The 16,503-nt window shown below is 34.9% G+C and overlaps 1 protein-coding gene and 1 long non-coding RNA gene across 2 annotated transcripts; both read right to left on the reverse strand.

The window, feature by feature from the left end:
* Window positions 1-1,123: 1,123 nt before the first annotated feature.
* On the reverse strand, window positions 1,124-12,120 carry LOC115969061 (prefoldin subunit 1). The gene is made up of 6 exons (XM_031088624.1): window positions 11,943-12,120; window positions 11,812-11,865; window positions 3,316-3,421; window positions 3,029-3,035; window positions 2,023-2,107; window positions 1,124-1,385 (listed from the first exon to the last, which is right to left on the reverse strand). Exons 1-6 carry the CDS (start codon window positions 11,964-11,966, stop codon window positions 1,272-1,274), a joined length of 390 nt encoding a protein of 129 aa, XP_030944484.1. The 5' UTR covers window positions 11,967-12,120; the 3' UTR covers window positions 1,124-1,271.
* A 3,727-nt stretch (window positions 12,121-15,847) lies between these two features.
* LOC115967740 lies at window positions 15,848-16,503 on the reverse strand. Its single transcript, XR_004086529.1, has 2 exons — window positions 16,255-16,503; window positions 15,848-16,016 (listed from the first exon to the last, which is right to left on the reverse strand). It is a non-coding gene; the product is annotated as an uncharacterized LOC115967740 (long non-coding RNA).

Here is a 16,503-nt window from a genome sequence, read left to right on the forward strand (position 1 = left end):
CTTTTTCAAATCAAAATAAGAATTTTCTTTCAATTTAAATCGAGATCAAGCCAACGACTCTCGCATCAAATCATGTACATTCAACTTAGAGGCATTAGGGCACGATTCAAGATCAAACTTCATAACCCTTCAGATCGTAAAGTTTCTTAAAGATCGAATCAGATGAATTTATTGTATTCTTTTATTTGTAAAGTCACATGAAGGATTATAGTCACACATATATAAATCAATATAAATTGATAATTTATTACAGTATTTCGTAACCATGTGATTTATCTTTTACAAAAATTGTGTATACAATTGTACACAATATTATATCCCTACCATATCTACTAACCTCATAAACTGCAAGGTAGGCTTTTGAAAATTTTTTTTTTTTTTTTAAAGTGTCAATTTGGGCAAAAAATTGTCTATAAAGTATAAAAACTTAGGGCTCATTTAATAATGTTATTTTAGTAACGTTATTTGTATTTTTTAAAAATACGTATGGATGAAAAAATATGTGAAAATACATGTAATGTTGTTTAAAAACTGAAAACATATATTTAAACATATGTACCAAACAGGCCCTTACTTTTCCTATTTTACATACTCACTTTTAAAACATCTCATATCAAATTATCTATTTTACACTACATTTTATTAAAATATCAATTTTTCTTGATTATTTTTTTTAATTATTTCTCTTTCTTCATACTCAATAACCACCATCCACTTTATTCCTTCATCATGAAGATATGTAAAGAAAAAATAAATAGCTAAATACAAAATGAATAGTATCATTTAAATTTATATGATTATTGTTACAAAGTTATAAATTTACATATTCACAAACTAATGTACGTCATTTTTAAGCAAAATTGTGAAAAATTTATACATTTTTCTATTATACACAAACTGATATGAATGCTAAAAAGCTACAAATCTTTCATATAATACATCTTTGTAAAAGACAGAAAATTTTGAGAAAAAATACAAACGATATTTTAATGAATCATGTTGTTCCCAATGGCATATGGTATACTATTTAGGGATTCAATATAGGTTTATGGGATGATCATAAGGTCCAAAATAAAGACCGAGGTCATGCAAGACTAGCTTTGTAATTTGGAACATATCACCGAGTATGAAAACCATATTTTCTTAATGTATATATTATAATGACAGTATAAAACGCAAGCAAGCAGATTTTATAAACTATTACTAGTACATATTTCCTGGTTTTTCAAATGGAAAATAGAACACAGCAGAGTTTCTCAGACATGAAAGTTTCACATTACAGTCATGGACATTATCTGACGAGCAAGACCGGGATCTTGCTGCAACAGCTCCCTCAAGTTGTTCTCCACCTCTGCCATCTGGTTCTCTAAATATTCCTTCGACGCCTGTACATAGCACAACAACAAAAAAATAGTACCACCAAAGTTAAAACAGAGAAACTTGAACATATTTTTTTCAAAAGAATGATGATTTGCTTCAGAAAGTTAAGCCAAGGTTGGCCAGGCACAGCTAAGGCCTAACAAGTCAACAAAGGATTGGCTGAGTTTGGCTAATTCAAAACCTTTATTAAATGGCTGATTGCCCATGGCATTTATCAATCTACACAATGGTAAAATCAAAATAACACATGACGTGTGGCTGCTATGTTTTCTAACTAGAAAATTATAACTTCTAATTGTTTACTCCTGCTTAAACTGAGCAAATCTTGCATTCTCATCCGTAAATTGAGAAAGTTTAAAAATTGGAGACACTCCTAGAAAGAAATTCAATAACTTTTTCATTATCCAGTTTTACCATTTTCACCCGACTTTTACTTGGTAATGGATAACATCATACAAGATTTGCTTAAATACATCTGATCATGATTCGTGATACTCAATTATTTTTATTAAAACAAATAAGATTGCTAATTACTATGTAATTTCACCAGTAATAACTTTGTAAAAGGTTTGGAAAGGGGTGGTGTAGAAAATAACATAGAAAGAAGAGGATTTTTAGCAGCGAAGAAAAAAGAAAATGCACCTGTAATGAGGCAATTGCTGTTTCACTATCCTTTAGCTTTTGTTCCTGTTCATTCATCAAAACTGACTTGGGCTCTAAAACAAACCTGGACACGAGAGGGAGAACACAATGTTCTAAAAACCAGGCCAATCAACAAACCAGACAAGAGTCAAGTGCCAGAGGTTTGACCTTCCAGCCAACCATGGTCAAACTGTGAAGTCATTCATTTTTAATTACAAATAATTAACAAAAAGACAGAATATTTCAAAAATTAGAAAAGTAAAAATAATGCATGATGACATGTAGAGTTAGTCATATCCACATGGAATTTAATCTTATAATGTATGCGTAAACATGAGTATGCTTCATAAATAATTTTTGAATTAATGGCAAATGGTTTTCATATGTAATTAACATCAGAATAATTATATTGACAGTACCAAAACTAACAGAAAGTAATCAGTGGTTTGTTGATTAGCACACCAAATTTATAAGTCAATTCTCTCTATTGAAAGGAGAAGGAAGGCTAGAATCCAACAGGTGCCTATTATTGAATACACCCAACCCAATAGTACCCACTTTGAGATAATCTGGTGCCAAAACCACCAAATAATTAAGTCATCAATCCCAAAAAGTGACTATGTACTTTACCTGCTAGATTACAAGTGGCATTTTATCAGAGGTTTCTACCCCTGATACTTTCATTAAGCTTCATTTTTTCAAATGAAAAGATAAACCCAACTGGACCCAACAGGTTAGAGAACCCAAGGCCAGGTCAACGGTTGGACCATGTTTGACAAAGTCTCAAATCCGTTTCTTTGACCAAGTTATCTAAGGGGCATGACCAGACCAAAATCGAGGCCAGTCAGTGGTTAACTGCTCTGACCGGCCAATGCAGTCTAGGTTTTAAAACTTTAGAAAGTGTCATATCTATAATCTGAAAGCTCATAAATCCAAAATAATAATAATAATAATAATAATTTATATTCAATTAACGGCAAGCTCAGATAGGTTAATTAGAACTCACATTCTCCCTGCAAAACAAAAAAGAAATAGATGTCATATTGAGGATAAATAAGCAAGAGAAGCACAATCACGAAATTAAAACGTGAGATATAACTGCTGTTCATGATTGATATGAAAATCACAGAGCCTCTTTTCAAAACTTTATACAAATAGAGAGTCATTTTCTAAAAACTAAAGAAGGCAAATTTATCTTTTTTGGTGCTTCAGGCACTTTTACCTACAAGATACTCATACACAACTGGCGTTTTTAACATATTTCAACAAGAGAATATGGTTTTCTTTACATACCTATAGATTTGTAGGTATTTGTATCATTCGACAATTGTCGCAGCTCCTCCAAGGTAAGGAAAGCACGCTTCTTTTCTCCTTCTTTGTTTCGCATCTGATTTTGCACCTGAAAGACAAGTGATCACAAACTTCAGCTCGAAGTACATTCATGAATCGTCATAAATTTATTAAGAGAAACTCATAAAGGCATAACCCTAATACAAGGGAACCCTTAAAAAATCAAAAGAGAAGCTAAACTTCATATCTAAAAGAACCAAAAAGTCAAAGTCCGAAATTAAAGAGAAACAACTAGTTGCTTTCATCCAAAAAGCAACCTCCATGATATAAAGTTAGTAAGCCTTAACTCAAATGGCACTTCCTTCTCTCACAAGGGCAGGTGAAGAGTGAGGTCGTCAGTTCAAACATTCATACCATTTGTCTCCCACTAAATTCTCCTCATAAGACAAGATGAGATTGCATTCAAAATCACTATACTTGTTTTCTATGCAAGACCTTATAAACAAAACAACAAATCCAAAACCAAGCTAGGCATAATTGCGAACAACAACGAAAGACAAACTAAATTTTCTGTGCAATAGGCAAAAGGAAAAAAGAAGATCCATCATCCCTATGCTTATTTACAAAACTGGAGCTTTTTTTTTCTTTTCTTTTTTTGATAAGAATGTTATATATACGAATGGCTACTCTATGCATGAAGAACATAGAGCAAACCGAGAAAATACAAGAAGAAGAAAACAGAGAAAAAACAAAAAAGAAAACCAATCAACAGATTAATTACAAAAGAGAAAGAGAGCTAAGGAAAGAAGGGAGAGAATCACTAGTGAGACCAATCAAAGAGTGTCCCACTAAAAAAAGCAAATATCTGATCACCAGAACTCTCCAAATCCTCAAAAGTCTGCCGATTCCGTTCCTTCCAAATACACAAAAGGATGCACAACGGAACTAAGTTCCAAATCTGAGACAAGTGCTTCCCCAACCAATTCCACCAGCCAAAAAGCAAATTTGGGATCGATCTAGGTATAACCCACGACAAGCCAAAAGTTATAAAGACAAAGCTCCATAACCGATAAGCTATCTCACAATGAAGAAGTAAGTGGTCTACCGTCTCTCCACAATGTCGGCACATAATACACCAGTCGACAAAAACCAATCTCCTCAATCTCAGGTTATCACCCGTTAGAATCTTATTCCAAGCTACACACCAAACAAAAAAAGAAACTCGCCTAGGGGCCTTTGCTTTCCATATAGCTTTCCAAGGAAAGACAATTGAGGGAGAATCTCTTAATTTGTTATAATCGACCAGATGTCAAAATCCCCATTAGGCTTCAACTTCCATCTCATCTGGTCTCCAACATCCATTGGAGGAGTAGTAGCTCCCAATATACGAAGAAAATGCAGCCCTTCATCCATCTCCCAATCATTAAATTCTCGAATAAAACGAACATCCTAAATTCTTCTATCCTCCATCTCCTGCCTTGACAAAGAAGCTTCTACAGATGCCTCCTTATCAATGGCAATACAGCCTTGGGGAAGCCAATTGAAAATGTTGATCCCCATACCACCCATCCTGCCAAAACCTCACTCTATTCCCCAACCCAACAACAAACTGACAATTTTTACTAAAATCCTCCCATCCCATGTGAATACCTCTCCACAAACCACACCCACGAACTCCCCTACCCAACTTTGAGGTCCATCCCCCCCATTCTTCCCCATATTTTGAAGCCACCACCCTCCTCCATAACCGATCCTCTTCCTTCCCAAACCGCCAAAACCATTTCCCCAATAAGGCCTTATTGAAAGTAGTAAGTTTCCTTATCCCCAAGCTACCATTAGCTATAGGCGCACAAACTTTATCCCATCCTACCAGATGAGTCCTGCTACCACCCCATAGAAAGTCTCTTTGCAACTTTTCAATTTTATTAGCCACATGAGTAGGAATAGTGAATAACGATAGAAAATAGGTAGGAAGACTAAGTAGCGTACTCTTGAGAAACATCAATCGACCCCCCTTAAACAAATACAACTTCTTCCGCCCGGCTAATTTCCACTCAAATTTTTCCAAAATAGAATTCCAAATTGAAGGGGAATTATGTGAAGCCCCCAACAACATGCCAAGATAAGACATCGGCAAAGTTCCAACTCCTACAGCCTAAAATTTCAGCTAGGGCATGCACATCATCAACCTCCCCTATTGGAACCATTTCACTCTTATGCACATTGACCTTCAAACCTGTTACCGCCTGAAAACTAAGTAACAACAACCGAATATGAAGAATTTTCTCCACATCTGCATCAGAAAATAGGATAGTATCGTCTGCAAATGATAGATGTGAAACACATTCCCCACCACCCCTATTACCCTCAAATTTAAAACCATGGATCAAGCCAGCTCCCTCCACTCTTCTCAACATCCTACTAAACACCTCCATCATAATCCAAAACAGCATAGAAGATAGCGGATCCCCTTGTCTTAAACCCCTCAAACTACCAAAAAATTCAGCTAGAGACCCATTAATCAAAACAGAGAACTAAATTGTGGATATGCGAGTATGGATACTCCAAAGCCATTCTATTCAACAAATTCAGGAAAGCCTCCCAATTCACATGATTGTAGGCTTCCTTAATATCAAGTTTACAAATGACTCCAGGAACCCTACTCTTCCCTCGGCTATCCACACACTCATTCGCAATAAGAATCGAGTCAAGGATTTGTCTCCCACCCACAAAGCTATTTTGAGTCTCAGAGATCAACTGATCTAAAACCACTCTCAATCGATTTGCCAAAACCTTAGCCAAGATTTTATACACACTCCCCACCAAGTTAATAGGTCGGAAATCTTTAATATTAGAGGCATCATTCTTTTTAGGAATTAATGCAATGAAGGTAGCATTAAGGGATTTTTCAAACTTACAATGTTGAAAAAACTCTTCAAAGACCACTAAGATGTCTTTATCCACTACTCTCCAACAATGATGATAAAACGTCATAGTAAACCCATCCGGACCTGGAGCTTTGTCCCCTTCCAAGTCACTTACAACTTGAAGTATCTCCTCTCTCTCAAACTTCCTTTCAAGCCAAACCCTCTCCATATCCCCAGTACAATCAAATTCCAGACCCTCCACAAAAGGCCTCCACCCTCAGTCTCCTTGTACAATTTTTTATAAAATTGTACTACCTGATTAAACTTTCTATGGGAGTTGGCCATTTTGTGGAAAAACTTGGTGTTATTATCCCCTTCCTTGATATATAACATCCTAGATTTTTGTCTCCAGGAAATTTCTTCCAAGGAAAGAAGATGCTCCACCTGGGACCTCAAAGTTGCCCTATGACATTTCTCCTCCTCAATGAGACCAAAGTCCCCTTCCTTAGCATCTAATTTTTTCAACTCCTTCAGTAATTGTTTCTTTTGACACTCTACATTATCAAACTCTCGACGATTCCATTGCACAATGTCCTCTTTCAGAGCCTTCAATTTTTTTGCAAGCACGAAACTAGGTGTACCTACAAAAGAATGCCGATTCCACCAGGATTGAACTCTATCCACAAATCCCTCCGTCTTCAACCACATATTTTCAAATCTGAACGGACATTTCTCCCTTGCCATTCCCCCTACCTCCAAGAGAATTGGACTATGATCTGAGATAGGACGGGGTAAAATCCTTTGAATAACATCTGGGAAATGGCCCTCCCAATCTGGAGTGACCAGAGCTCTATCAATCCTAGACATCGCTGGTTGATCAATACCACTTGACCATGTATAGCTACCTCCTTCCACAGGCAAATCAACCAAGTTAAGATCCTCAATAAATTCAGAGAATTTTTTCATAGCCAGGGTCAAATGTGTCTCACCCCCATGCTCACTAGGAAAGCGAAAAATATTAAAATCCCCAAAGCAGCACCACAATATCCTCCAATACTGCTGAATGCCCACTAACTCATCCCACATGGGACCCCTCTCATTATTCTCATTTAGGCCATAAACCCCTGAGCATGCCCATATAAAACCATCCCCCAACCCTTGCCACTTTACCAAAACTAAGAAAGTACCAACCATAACCTCCACCTTATCCAAAACCCTTTTATCCTACATAAGCAAAATACCACCAGCAGTCCGATTAGCCTCCAAAACAATCCAATCAACATATGGACAACTCCACAAACTACAAATCAGTTGTCTATTCATGCTAGCAATTTTCGTCTCTTGTAAACAAACAACATCACACTTCCACTCCCACAACAAATTCTTCACCACAAGTCGTTTCTGAGATCATTTAAACCTCTAACATTCCACGAAATCATTTTTATCTTCATAAACACAAAAATATCTCCAACTACTAACACCAGCACAAGACCATCCCTCTATCTCCCGTCATAATTCACCGAAGAGATCAAATTTTGCAGCTCTCTACGTCCCTTGTTTTTGGACTTAGCCACTTTTTTGCTACCCGTTGCTTTCCTGTGTAACACATTGGCTGCCTCCATCTCAGTTTCTAGCCTCTATAAGAGAGCAATGCACAACTTCTCATGTCGGGTCATCGACAACCCCACCAATTTACTGAAACTAGGAATTCTGTGTTTCACCCACCCAGAAATATCTAACTTAGTCTCAATACTCAATACCTCAGTGACCTCCTCCAACTCTGCCGAATTTGTCGACACACTTGGAGCAAAGATTTGCAGAGGTAAACAATCTGACAATTCTGTTTCACCAACCACAGAAAAATCAGCTGCATCCTCCACAAGCATGACCTCCCTAGGAAGGCTTAAGAGTTCCTTACTAGAAGAAGAATTAACCTCCTGACCCGATACTCTAAAACCCAGTGACCTAGCTCGCAAGAACTCCAGAAAAAGATCGAGAAAAGAAGGTCCAACCAGTCGTGGCACAAATTCAAGAATCACCGACCTCTTACCTTCAGAAATCAACCCACCCAACAACAAATCAGAGCCCAAAATACTGTTCCGGTCAGAGCTAAACCTGAAAACCATCATCGGAGGAGACTCGGTGCACCCCAACACTCCTACCAGCGAGGCACAACACTAATGAGTAGACAAAACTCCATCTGCATCAGTCTGTGTCGCCCCTACCAGCGAAACCACATGCAACTGATTGACCGAGAGGCTCCCTTCATCATCGCTCCTTGACATATCTACCGGCGTCACTAAACCAGTTGTAAAGACCGTGGGATTCTCTCCAATCTCATCGGGATTAGATGTAGAAGAGAGTGGGCCTAAAAGAGTGTTGGAGCATTCTCCAGCCTCTAAATTACATGGGCTTATACTCAACAAGCTTAAATTAGGCTCACAGTGGGCTACGGATTGTTTTGGGCCCAACCCGATACTCAACTTCTCATTCTGTTCAATGGCAGCCCGTATCACCCATTTAAAAGAAGTTTTTCCACCTTTGGACTTATCCCAAGAAACCTGTCTCTTCCCATTCTCAACCACCTCCACTATTAATCCCTTCCCAATCCATCGTGAATCCCTCAAATCATGCACCTTCCCATATTCAGTTTTATTTGAATTCAAACTAAAACTTAACAGAGATCTTGTTTTGTTTTGTACCGGTAATTTCTCACCTAAATTAAAATCCAAATTAATGCTCCTCTCTCTCCCCTCCCCTCCCCTCCCCTCATGGCTGTTGTACCAGGCTGACCCACTGGACCATCCACCACCTGATTCTGAGATTGTTTCAGAGGCACTGCCGTCGTTTCCTTTGTCCTATTTTGCTGTTTCTCCCCCATTGCCTCATCTATAATATTTTGTCCTACATCCTTGGTTTTATGGAACGAATGAATACCACCTTTTGCCTGCATTGGACCCTTCACTGTCTCAACAAAAGACCGAGATGGGTGAAACACTGAATTGCGCTTCTGTGCCCGAGGGATAAACTTTGCATGTCCTGAGTCACCAAAGGCATATTGATTGGGTTCTAACATCTTCCTCAGTTCTAGACCAAATACCTTCCAACCATGTTTTTCTTTCCCTTCAAGGATTATGACAGACCTCCAGAGCCCGCCAATTTTGAGTTCAGACACTAGCAAGAACTGACCAAAAGAGTTTGATGCCCGTTGCAAGGTGTAGGCAGTATCACCTTCCCTAAGTGTGAAAAATTGTTTGGGATTTACCCCAATCACCGTATGTTCTATATTTTTCATCAACAATAATGCCGCACTTTTGCCCATACTGATTTCGTGAAGTGTTTGCCCCGTTCAAAAATTCGTAATGCAAAGAAATTCCCTCCTTCCTCCACCACTAACTAAAAAAGCTTCGATTCAATGAAAAAACTACGTATCCCTCCCATACTGATTAGAATGAAAAAAGAAATAGAAGAAACAATATCTGACTAATCTGTGGTAGCCAGGCCTCTCAAGAAGTTGAAAATGCTACAATTCTTGACAAGTAAATATTTTCCATAGATGCATTTGTAAGTGTCCACTTCCTCTGTCCTATTAACCTGAGAACTCTTTGTTCCTAAACACGTTTCAGTTCCTCGCAGCAGGAGCAGGATCAATGGTCCCTCCGGAGCTAATAACCTCTCTCTCTCTCTCTCTCTCTCTCTCTCTCTCTCTCTCTCTCTCTCACAACTCCAGTCCAGAGGCATATGAAAGTTGGAAGGTACAATTGAATTATCCTTCTATAGGAAATTCAATCCACACCAGAACAGAAGTAATAGAAATATAACAATTAAAGAGTTATTAGTTCTTGACTTCTTTGAAAGCTAGGAAGGATAAGTTCATAGTGTTTCATGTTTAGGTTTGTGTTACACAACTGGAGCTAAACAAATACCATCTTCTTTCACTATCTTCTTCTTTTTTTTTTTTTTGAGAATATATTTATTCACTATCTAAGATAAGCACAGCCACACACATGACATGACATGACATTCTCAAAAAATAATTAGGACACAACACAACAGGGACACAGCAATTAATTAATTAATATTTTTAGGTATATTATCTAGGAAGCACCTACATGGATACAAGCACAAGTACAGGTACAAGTACGAATACAATACAATAACACAACAATTTTTGAAAAAGTAAGACACGAATACAGTGGGGATACGTATATTAATTAATTCTAAAATATATTGTTATATATAATTAAGCATTTATTTTCCATATAATATTAAACATATATCAATTTAAGACATATAAATATTTTATTTCTATATATTATTAATCATTATTTTTTATCAAATTAAGAGTACCAATGAATAATAAAGCAAATTTATGACTATTAAAGGATTTTCATAAATTAGAATACAAATCGAGGATAAAGATATTTATTAATTTTCAAATGCAATATTATTATTCAAAGCATGAATGTTCTCTTTGCTTTGTGAAAGGGTGTTCAATTCCTCTTGTTCTCATGTCCCAGCTATGTCCTACACCTTTTTTTTTTTTTTTTTTTAAAAAAGGACACAGTTGGGACATGCATGCAGAAGTGTTCAAGGAGTGTCAAGTGTCCGACACGTATCTGACACAAGTACAACAGCCCAAATGAAGTGTCTGTGCTTCCTAGTATATTATATAGGCATATTTTATGTTTATTCTAAATTTTTGAAGTAACAACCGTCAAAAAGTTTAAAAACATATCTAATAATAGGCAGCAAAGAAGTGCACTGATACCCATAAAATGATGTCTAGAATACAAATAAACTATGATAAACATCTAAATAAGAGAAAATAATAGAGAAGACTTCAAGATGATCCAATGACAACATCATCCCCTTCATCACCTTCACCATCATAACCATCAACATCATCATCACTAACATCCCCAAAAAGACTTTTCACCATCACTACCATCAAGTTAAAGATCTACAATCTCAAGCAACCCAACTCCTCCAAATAGCTCATCCCAAGTATCCCCTATAATTATCCACATATGAGTTTCTCTTTATTGTACCCTTCCTTACTCTTTGAAAGAAGTTGAAGATTAGCATGCACGTATACTAGATCTTAAGCATGCTTAGAAGTCATTTGTTCCTCCTCAATGAAAGAAGATCAAAGGTACGCACCTATAAACTTACTAAATCACCCTTTTATGATATGATGTACACATTGATTGATGGATTAAAAATTACACACCACTCATTGCAAGGCGTTGAATCCTAAGTAAGTGTAATAATTTTTTTGATAATTAAGTTTGCATGAGGTTTGCATTCCCAAGTAACACAAAACAAAACACAGGATCCATATATAACATGACATTAAGCAGCAACCTCTAACTAAAAAAATGAAAGATTAAGCCAAAAAAAATAAAAATAAAAAGACATAGCTCACACCTTATACAACTAAATAATGAAAAACCCAGTTCACACCTTGTATTTACTAAATCATGAAAGACCCAGTTCACATTTTGTTACCAAATTCATGCTACCATATGATTTAACACAAAAAGAACCCAACTTTAAGTTGAAATTGAAACTAAAAGCTAAAAACAAACAAATAAATAAATAATCCAAAATGTGAAACAGAGTGACTGACCTGCTTCAGTTTTCCAGTGGTCTCAATCATGCGACCTTGAATCTCCATAAAAGCCTGTATGTAAAAAAAAAAAAAAAAAAGGGTCTGTTTGGTTGCTAAGAAAAAATGAAAGAAAATATTCAAAAACTTACAGCTCTGTTCGCTTCGTCGGCCATTGCAGAACTCAAAAGAAGATTTTTATCAAATCAATTCCGATTGTGATTTGCTAATTAATTCCGACTGAGTATTTGTTACTTCATTGATTTTGGAAATGGGTCTTAGGGCACGAGATGTTGGATAAGGGCTTGTGTCTGGTCGACCCGGATTATTTTGGGCCGTATTACTTGACCCAATTGTTAAATTTCCCTCTGAGAATCTGAATATAATGGTCTAATGGATGTCTTTTTGTTTTGTTATGATTGACAAACAATGAGAAAACAAAACAAAACAAAAAAAAAGGTAAAGTTTATCTACAAATTAGTTTATAAGCAATAGTTACAAATTCTCACTAAAAAATTTAAAAAATTACTAATAGGATAAATACTTTTATTTTGTTATACTAATTATTTTAATTAATGTCATTTTTCTAAGATTTATAGAAAAATTGATTCGAAGAATGGTATTTTTGCTCAAATTTAGTTGCTTTTTCAATTTGAAATAAAAAAAGTCCAAGAAAAGAAAAAATAATAATAATACACAATTAATCATGTAAAAAATAATAATTGAAAGATATTTGCATTTTTATTTTTTCAAAACAATATTTTCATTCTTGAGAACATGCATATATATTAGTCATTATATTATACCATTTTTAAATTTTAAACACATATAGCATGATCAAATCATTACATCATTCTTATTGTCTATTTATTTATTTATAAAATAGAACACAAAATATTAAATTTTTTATAAGAAAAATTATTAAAATATTCAAGAAAACTAATAACAAATCAGTGCCATGATTAAAATATATTATGCAATTTGTCAAAGGAGACTTAAAGTAGTAGTTCATGGAATTCTGTCATTCTGATCATTGTTCATAATGACGTTGACGTAATTGATAGGTTATTTGGGTTGTGAAAGAATCACATGGCAACAACTGCAGTATGTTCAATTTTCAAGAAAATTTATGTATTTATAGAAGATAACTTACAAAAACGATTGAACATACTTTAGAATTTTCAAAACTCTGATGGTGGATATATGAATTGGGGTTTTAGAAATTTTCAAAACTCTGTTTGATGAGTGAGTTCAAACCCACATTTTTACATTTTAAACAATATTATACATATTTTCATACACTTTTTTATCCACACGTATTTCAAAAAACTTCAAACAACAATTTTCAAACTACTCTATCAAACACCCCCTAAATTTCTGGATAGTAATTGTGGTTGTGTTTGGTATCAATATGTAATACAAGAGATGAAAGTTTGTGAAGAAATGGTAAATAACAGTTCAAAAAAATAACTAGGAAGAAATAAAAAAATTAAAAGGAGGGATGAATGGAAAAAAAGAATATAGATTTAATCTTTCTTTGCATTTTCTGTTTGCTAAACTTTTGTTTTTTTTTTTTTTATATAGGCAGTATGGTGTGCTATAAATGTTTTTATAGAAGGATTGATTGTGTTGATGGCTGTGTACTAGCAAGATATTTCCATGAAGAAAATTTATCTACATATAATAAAAAATGTCAAAGAATTAGTGTGTTGTAGTGCTAGGCTAAAAATATTCTTGTGCTGTTTATAAAATCCAATGTTAAAATAATTCTCAAACAACTGTCTGAAACAATAGCAAATAATTAATGGGAATGATAACTGTTTACGGCTTAAATTACATAAACACTTAGAAGATAAGCAAATTTGTGGTTGAATGATTACCAATCTTCCAATAACTTGCCACCGAAGCATAAGAGAGTTCAAACTATTACATTTATTATAAGCAATTTAGAAACTAAGTCCTGAGTATTATTTGTTTGACACAATAAATAATCACAACGATGATAATGATGATGACTAATCAAATCAAAGTACTTTCCCAACACATCTTTCTTAGATGCTTCTTCACCAAATCAAAGTACTTTCCCAACACATCTTTCTTAGATGCTTCTTCACCAAAATCAAGGGGTTTTGCATGGAAAAGTATAATGGCTGCCAGATCTGTCTTGGATAGCGGTTTGAGATGGCGAGTAGGAACTGGAAATAAAATTCGAATTTGGCAAGACCGATGGCTTCCAACTCCTCCATCATTCAAAGTGGTAACCCCATGCTCTATAATGTCAACAATGGCCACAATGGATAACCTTATTGATCCAATTACTAAATCTTGGCGTGGATCCATGATAGATCATGTATTTCTCCCTCATGAAGCTGAAGTTATTAAATTCATCCCTTTGAGCAATAGAGCGGTGCATGACACCCAAACTTGGGCATACACAAACACGGGTGAATATTAGGTAAAAAGTGCATACATGATGATGCAAACTCAACAACTGAAATCTTCTCATGGCCAATCATCCAATTACTCTCAGTGCAATAAAATTTGGAAAGCGATTTGGGTGGCCAAGGTATATAATAAAATCAAAACTTTTATTTGGGGAGCTTGTAGAGATATACTGCCTACAAAGGTTAATCTAGCTAGAAGGAAAATATTGTTGGATGCCGGATGTGATTGGTGTGAGGTTGGGGTGGAGTCAACGGACCATATCCTGCTAAGCTGTACATATTCTGATATGGTTTGGAAGTCCACATGCATATGGGGGACCATGTCTCATCTCACAAATCTTTCATTTATGGATGTGGCTGATCAAATTTTGCAAAGGAATAATGACCCAGAGATTGCAATATTCTTCACAACCAATTGGATGATCTGGAATAAGCGAAATGAGGCTCACTTTGGCACTCCTTATCCTAACCCCTCTTTTCTAGCCAGGTCTGTTGCAGTATATGCTATAGAATATTTGGAAGCTATTTATGGATGTTTGTCTTGAGTTTGTAAGATAGTTTTGTTTTTTTTTTTTACTTTCCTTGTTGTAATCTTTCTTTTAGCTGCTGTCTTTGGTAGGAATAGGGAAAGCTCTATAGCTAGTTCAGGTTTCTTCGGCTTTCCCTGTTGCTGTCTTGTTTTTGTACATTTTTTCTTTTTTTGAATAAATTTCTACCAATTACTCTCCAAAAAAAAAAAAAAAAAAAAATTGATAGGCTATTTGGGTTGTGAAAGAATCACATGGCAACAACTGTAGTATGTTCAATTTTCAAGAAAATTTATGTATTTATAGAAGATAACTTACAAAAACGATTGAACATACTATAGAATTTTCAAAACTCTAATGGTGGATATATGAATTGGGGTTTTAGAAATTTTCAAAACTCTATTTGGTGAGTGAGTTCAAACTCACATTTTTACATTTTCAACAACATTACAAATATTTTTACACACTTTTTTACCCACACATATTTCAAAAAACTTCAAATAACAATTTTCAAACTACTCTACCAAACACCCCCTAATTTTCTAGATAGTAATTGTGGTTGTGTTTGGTATCAATATGTAATACAAGAGATGAAAGTTTGTGAAGAAATGGTAAATAACAGTTCAAAAAAATAACTAGGAAGAAATAAAAAATTAAAGGGAGGGATGAATGGAAAAGAAGAATATAGATTTAATCTTTCTTTGCATTTTCTGTTTGCTAAACTTTTGTTTTGTTTTTTTTTTTTTTTTTTTTTTAGGCAGTATGGTGTGCTATAAATGTTTTTATAGAAGGATTGATTGTGTTGATGGCTGTGTACTAGCAAGATATTTCCATGAAGAAAATTTATCTACATATAATAAAAAATGTCAAAGAATTAGTGTGTTGTAGTGCCAGGCTAAAAATATTCTTGTGCTGTTTATAAAATCCAATGTTAAAATAATTCTCAAACAACTGTCGAAACAATAGCAAATAATTAATAGGAATGATAATTGCTTACGGCTTAAATTACATAAACACATAGAAGATAAGCAAATTTATGGTTGAATCATTACCAATCTTCCAATAACTTGCCACTGAGGCATAAGAGAGTTCAAACTTTTACATTTATTATAAGCAATTTAGAAACTAAGTCCTGAGTATTATTTGTTTGACACAATAAACAGATATCTAAATGATACTGTGAATTGGAGCACTCAACAGTAACTGGGTCCTTTTGAAGCAAAGAGGGCAAATTCATAATCTCTTCAGCATGATTCTGTCCAAACAAAAAACAAAATAAAGAGAGATGATGAATTTCGTGAAGGTTCAATTCATAAGAATATAATGAACAATTAGAAAAGATTACTTATTTATAATGTTGGAAACCATTAGTTCCAAAAACTTAAGAAGTAAGAGAGTGGATTAATAATATAAATTGAGCATGTCATGAATGCAAAAACCATTAAATTCAAGATAAAAAGAAGAAGAAAAACATATAGGGTTAAGAAGCTCACCTTTCTAAAAGAGCCAGGGCAAAAACCTTCATGAAAAATCCTGAGTTACTTCCTGACATAGATCTTTGGGATGTGACACACCTTGGGAAAATCCACACTACATTCTCTCTGGATGCAATTTTTAAGTTCCATTGAGACAGATCTCAAAAACAGTTCTTTGCAAATTAAAGGTATTAAGTTTCATTGGATAGTTGCTGGTTGAAGGGAGGCTAAGGTTTTCAAAGAGAGACCTAACTACAAAAATAATAT

Source organism: Quercus lobata, chromosome 11 (assembly GCF_001633185.2).
Source record: "Quercus lobata isolate SW786 chromosome 11, ValleyOak3.0 Primary Assembly, whole genome shotgun sequence".
In the NCBI taxonomy this organism is placed as follows: Eukaryota; Viridiplantae; Streptophyta; class Magnoliopsida; order Fagales; family Fagaceae; genus Quercus; species Quercus lobata.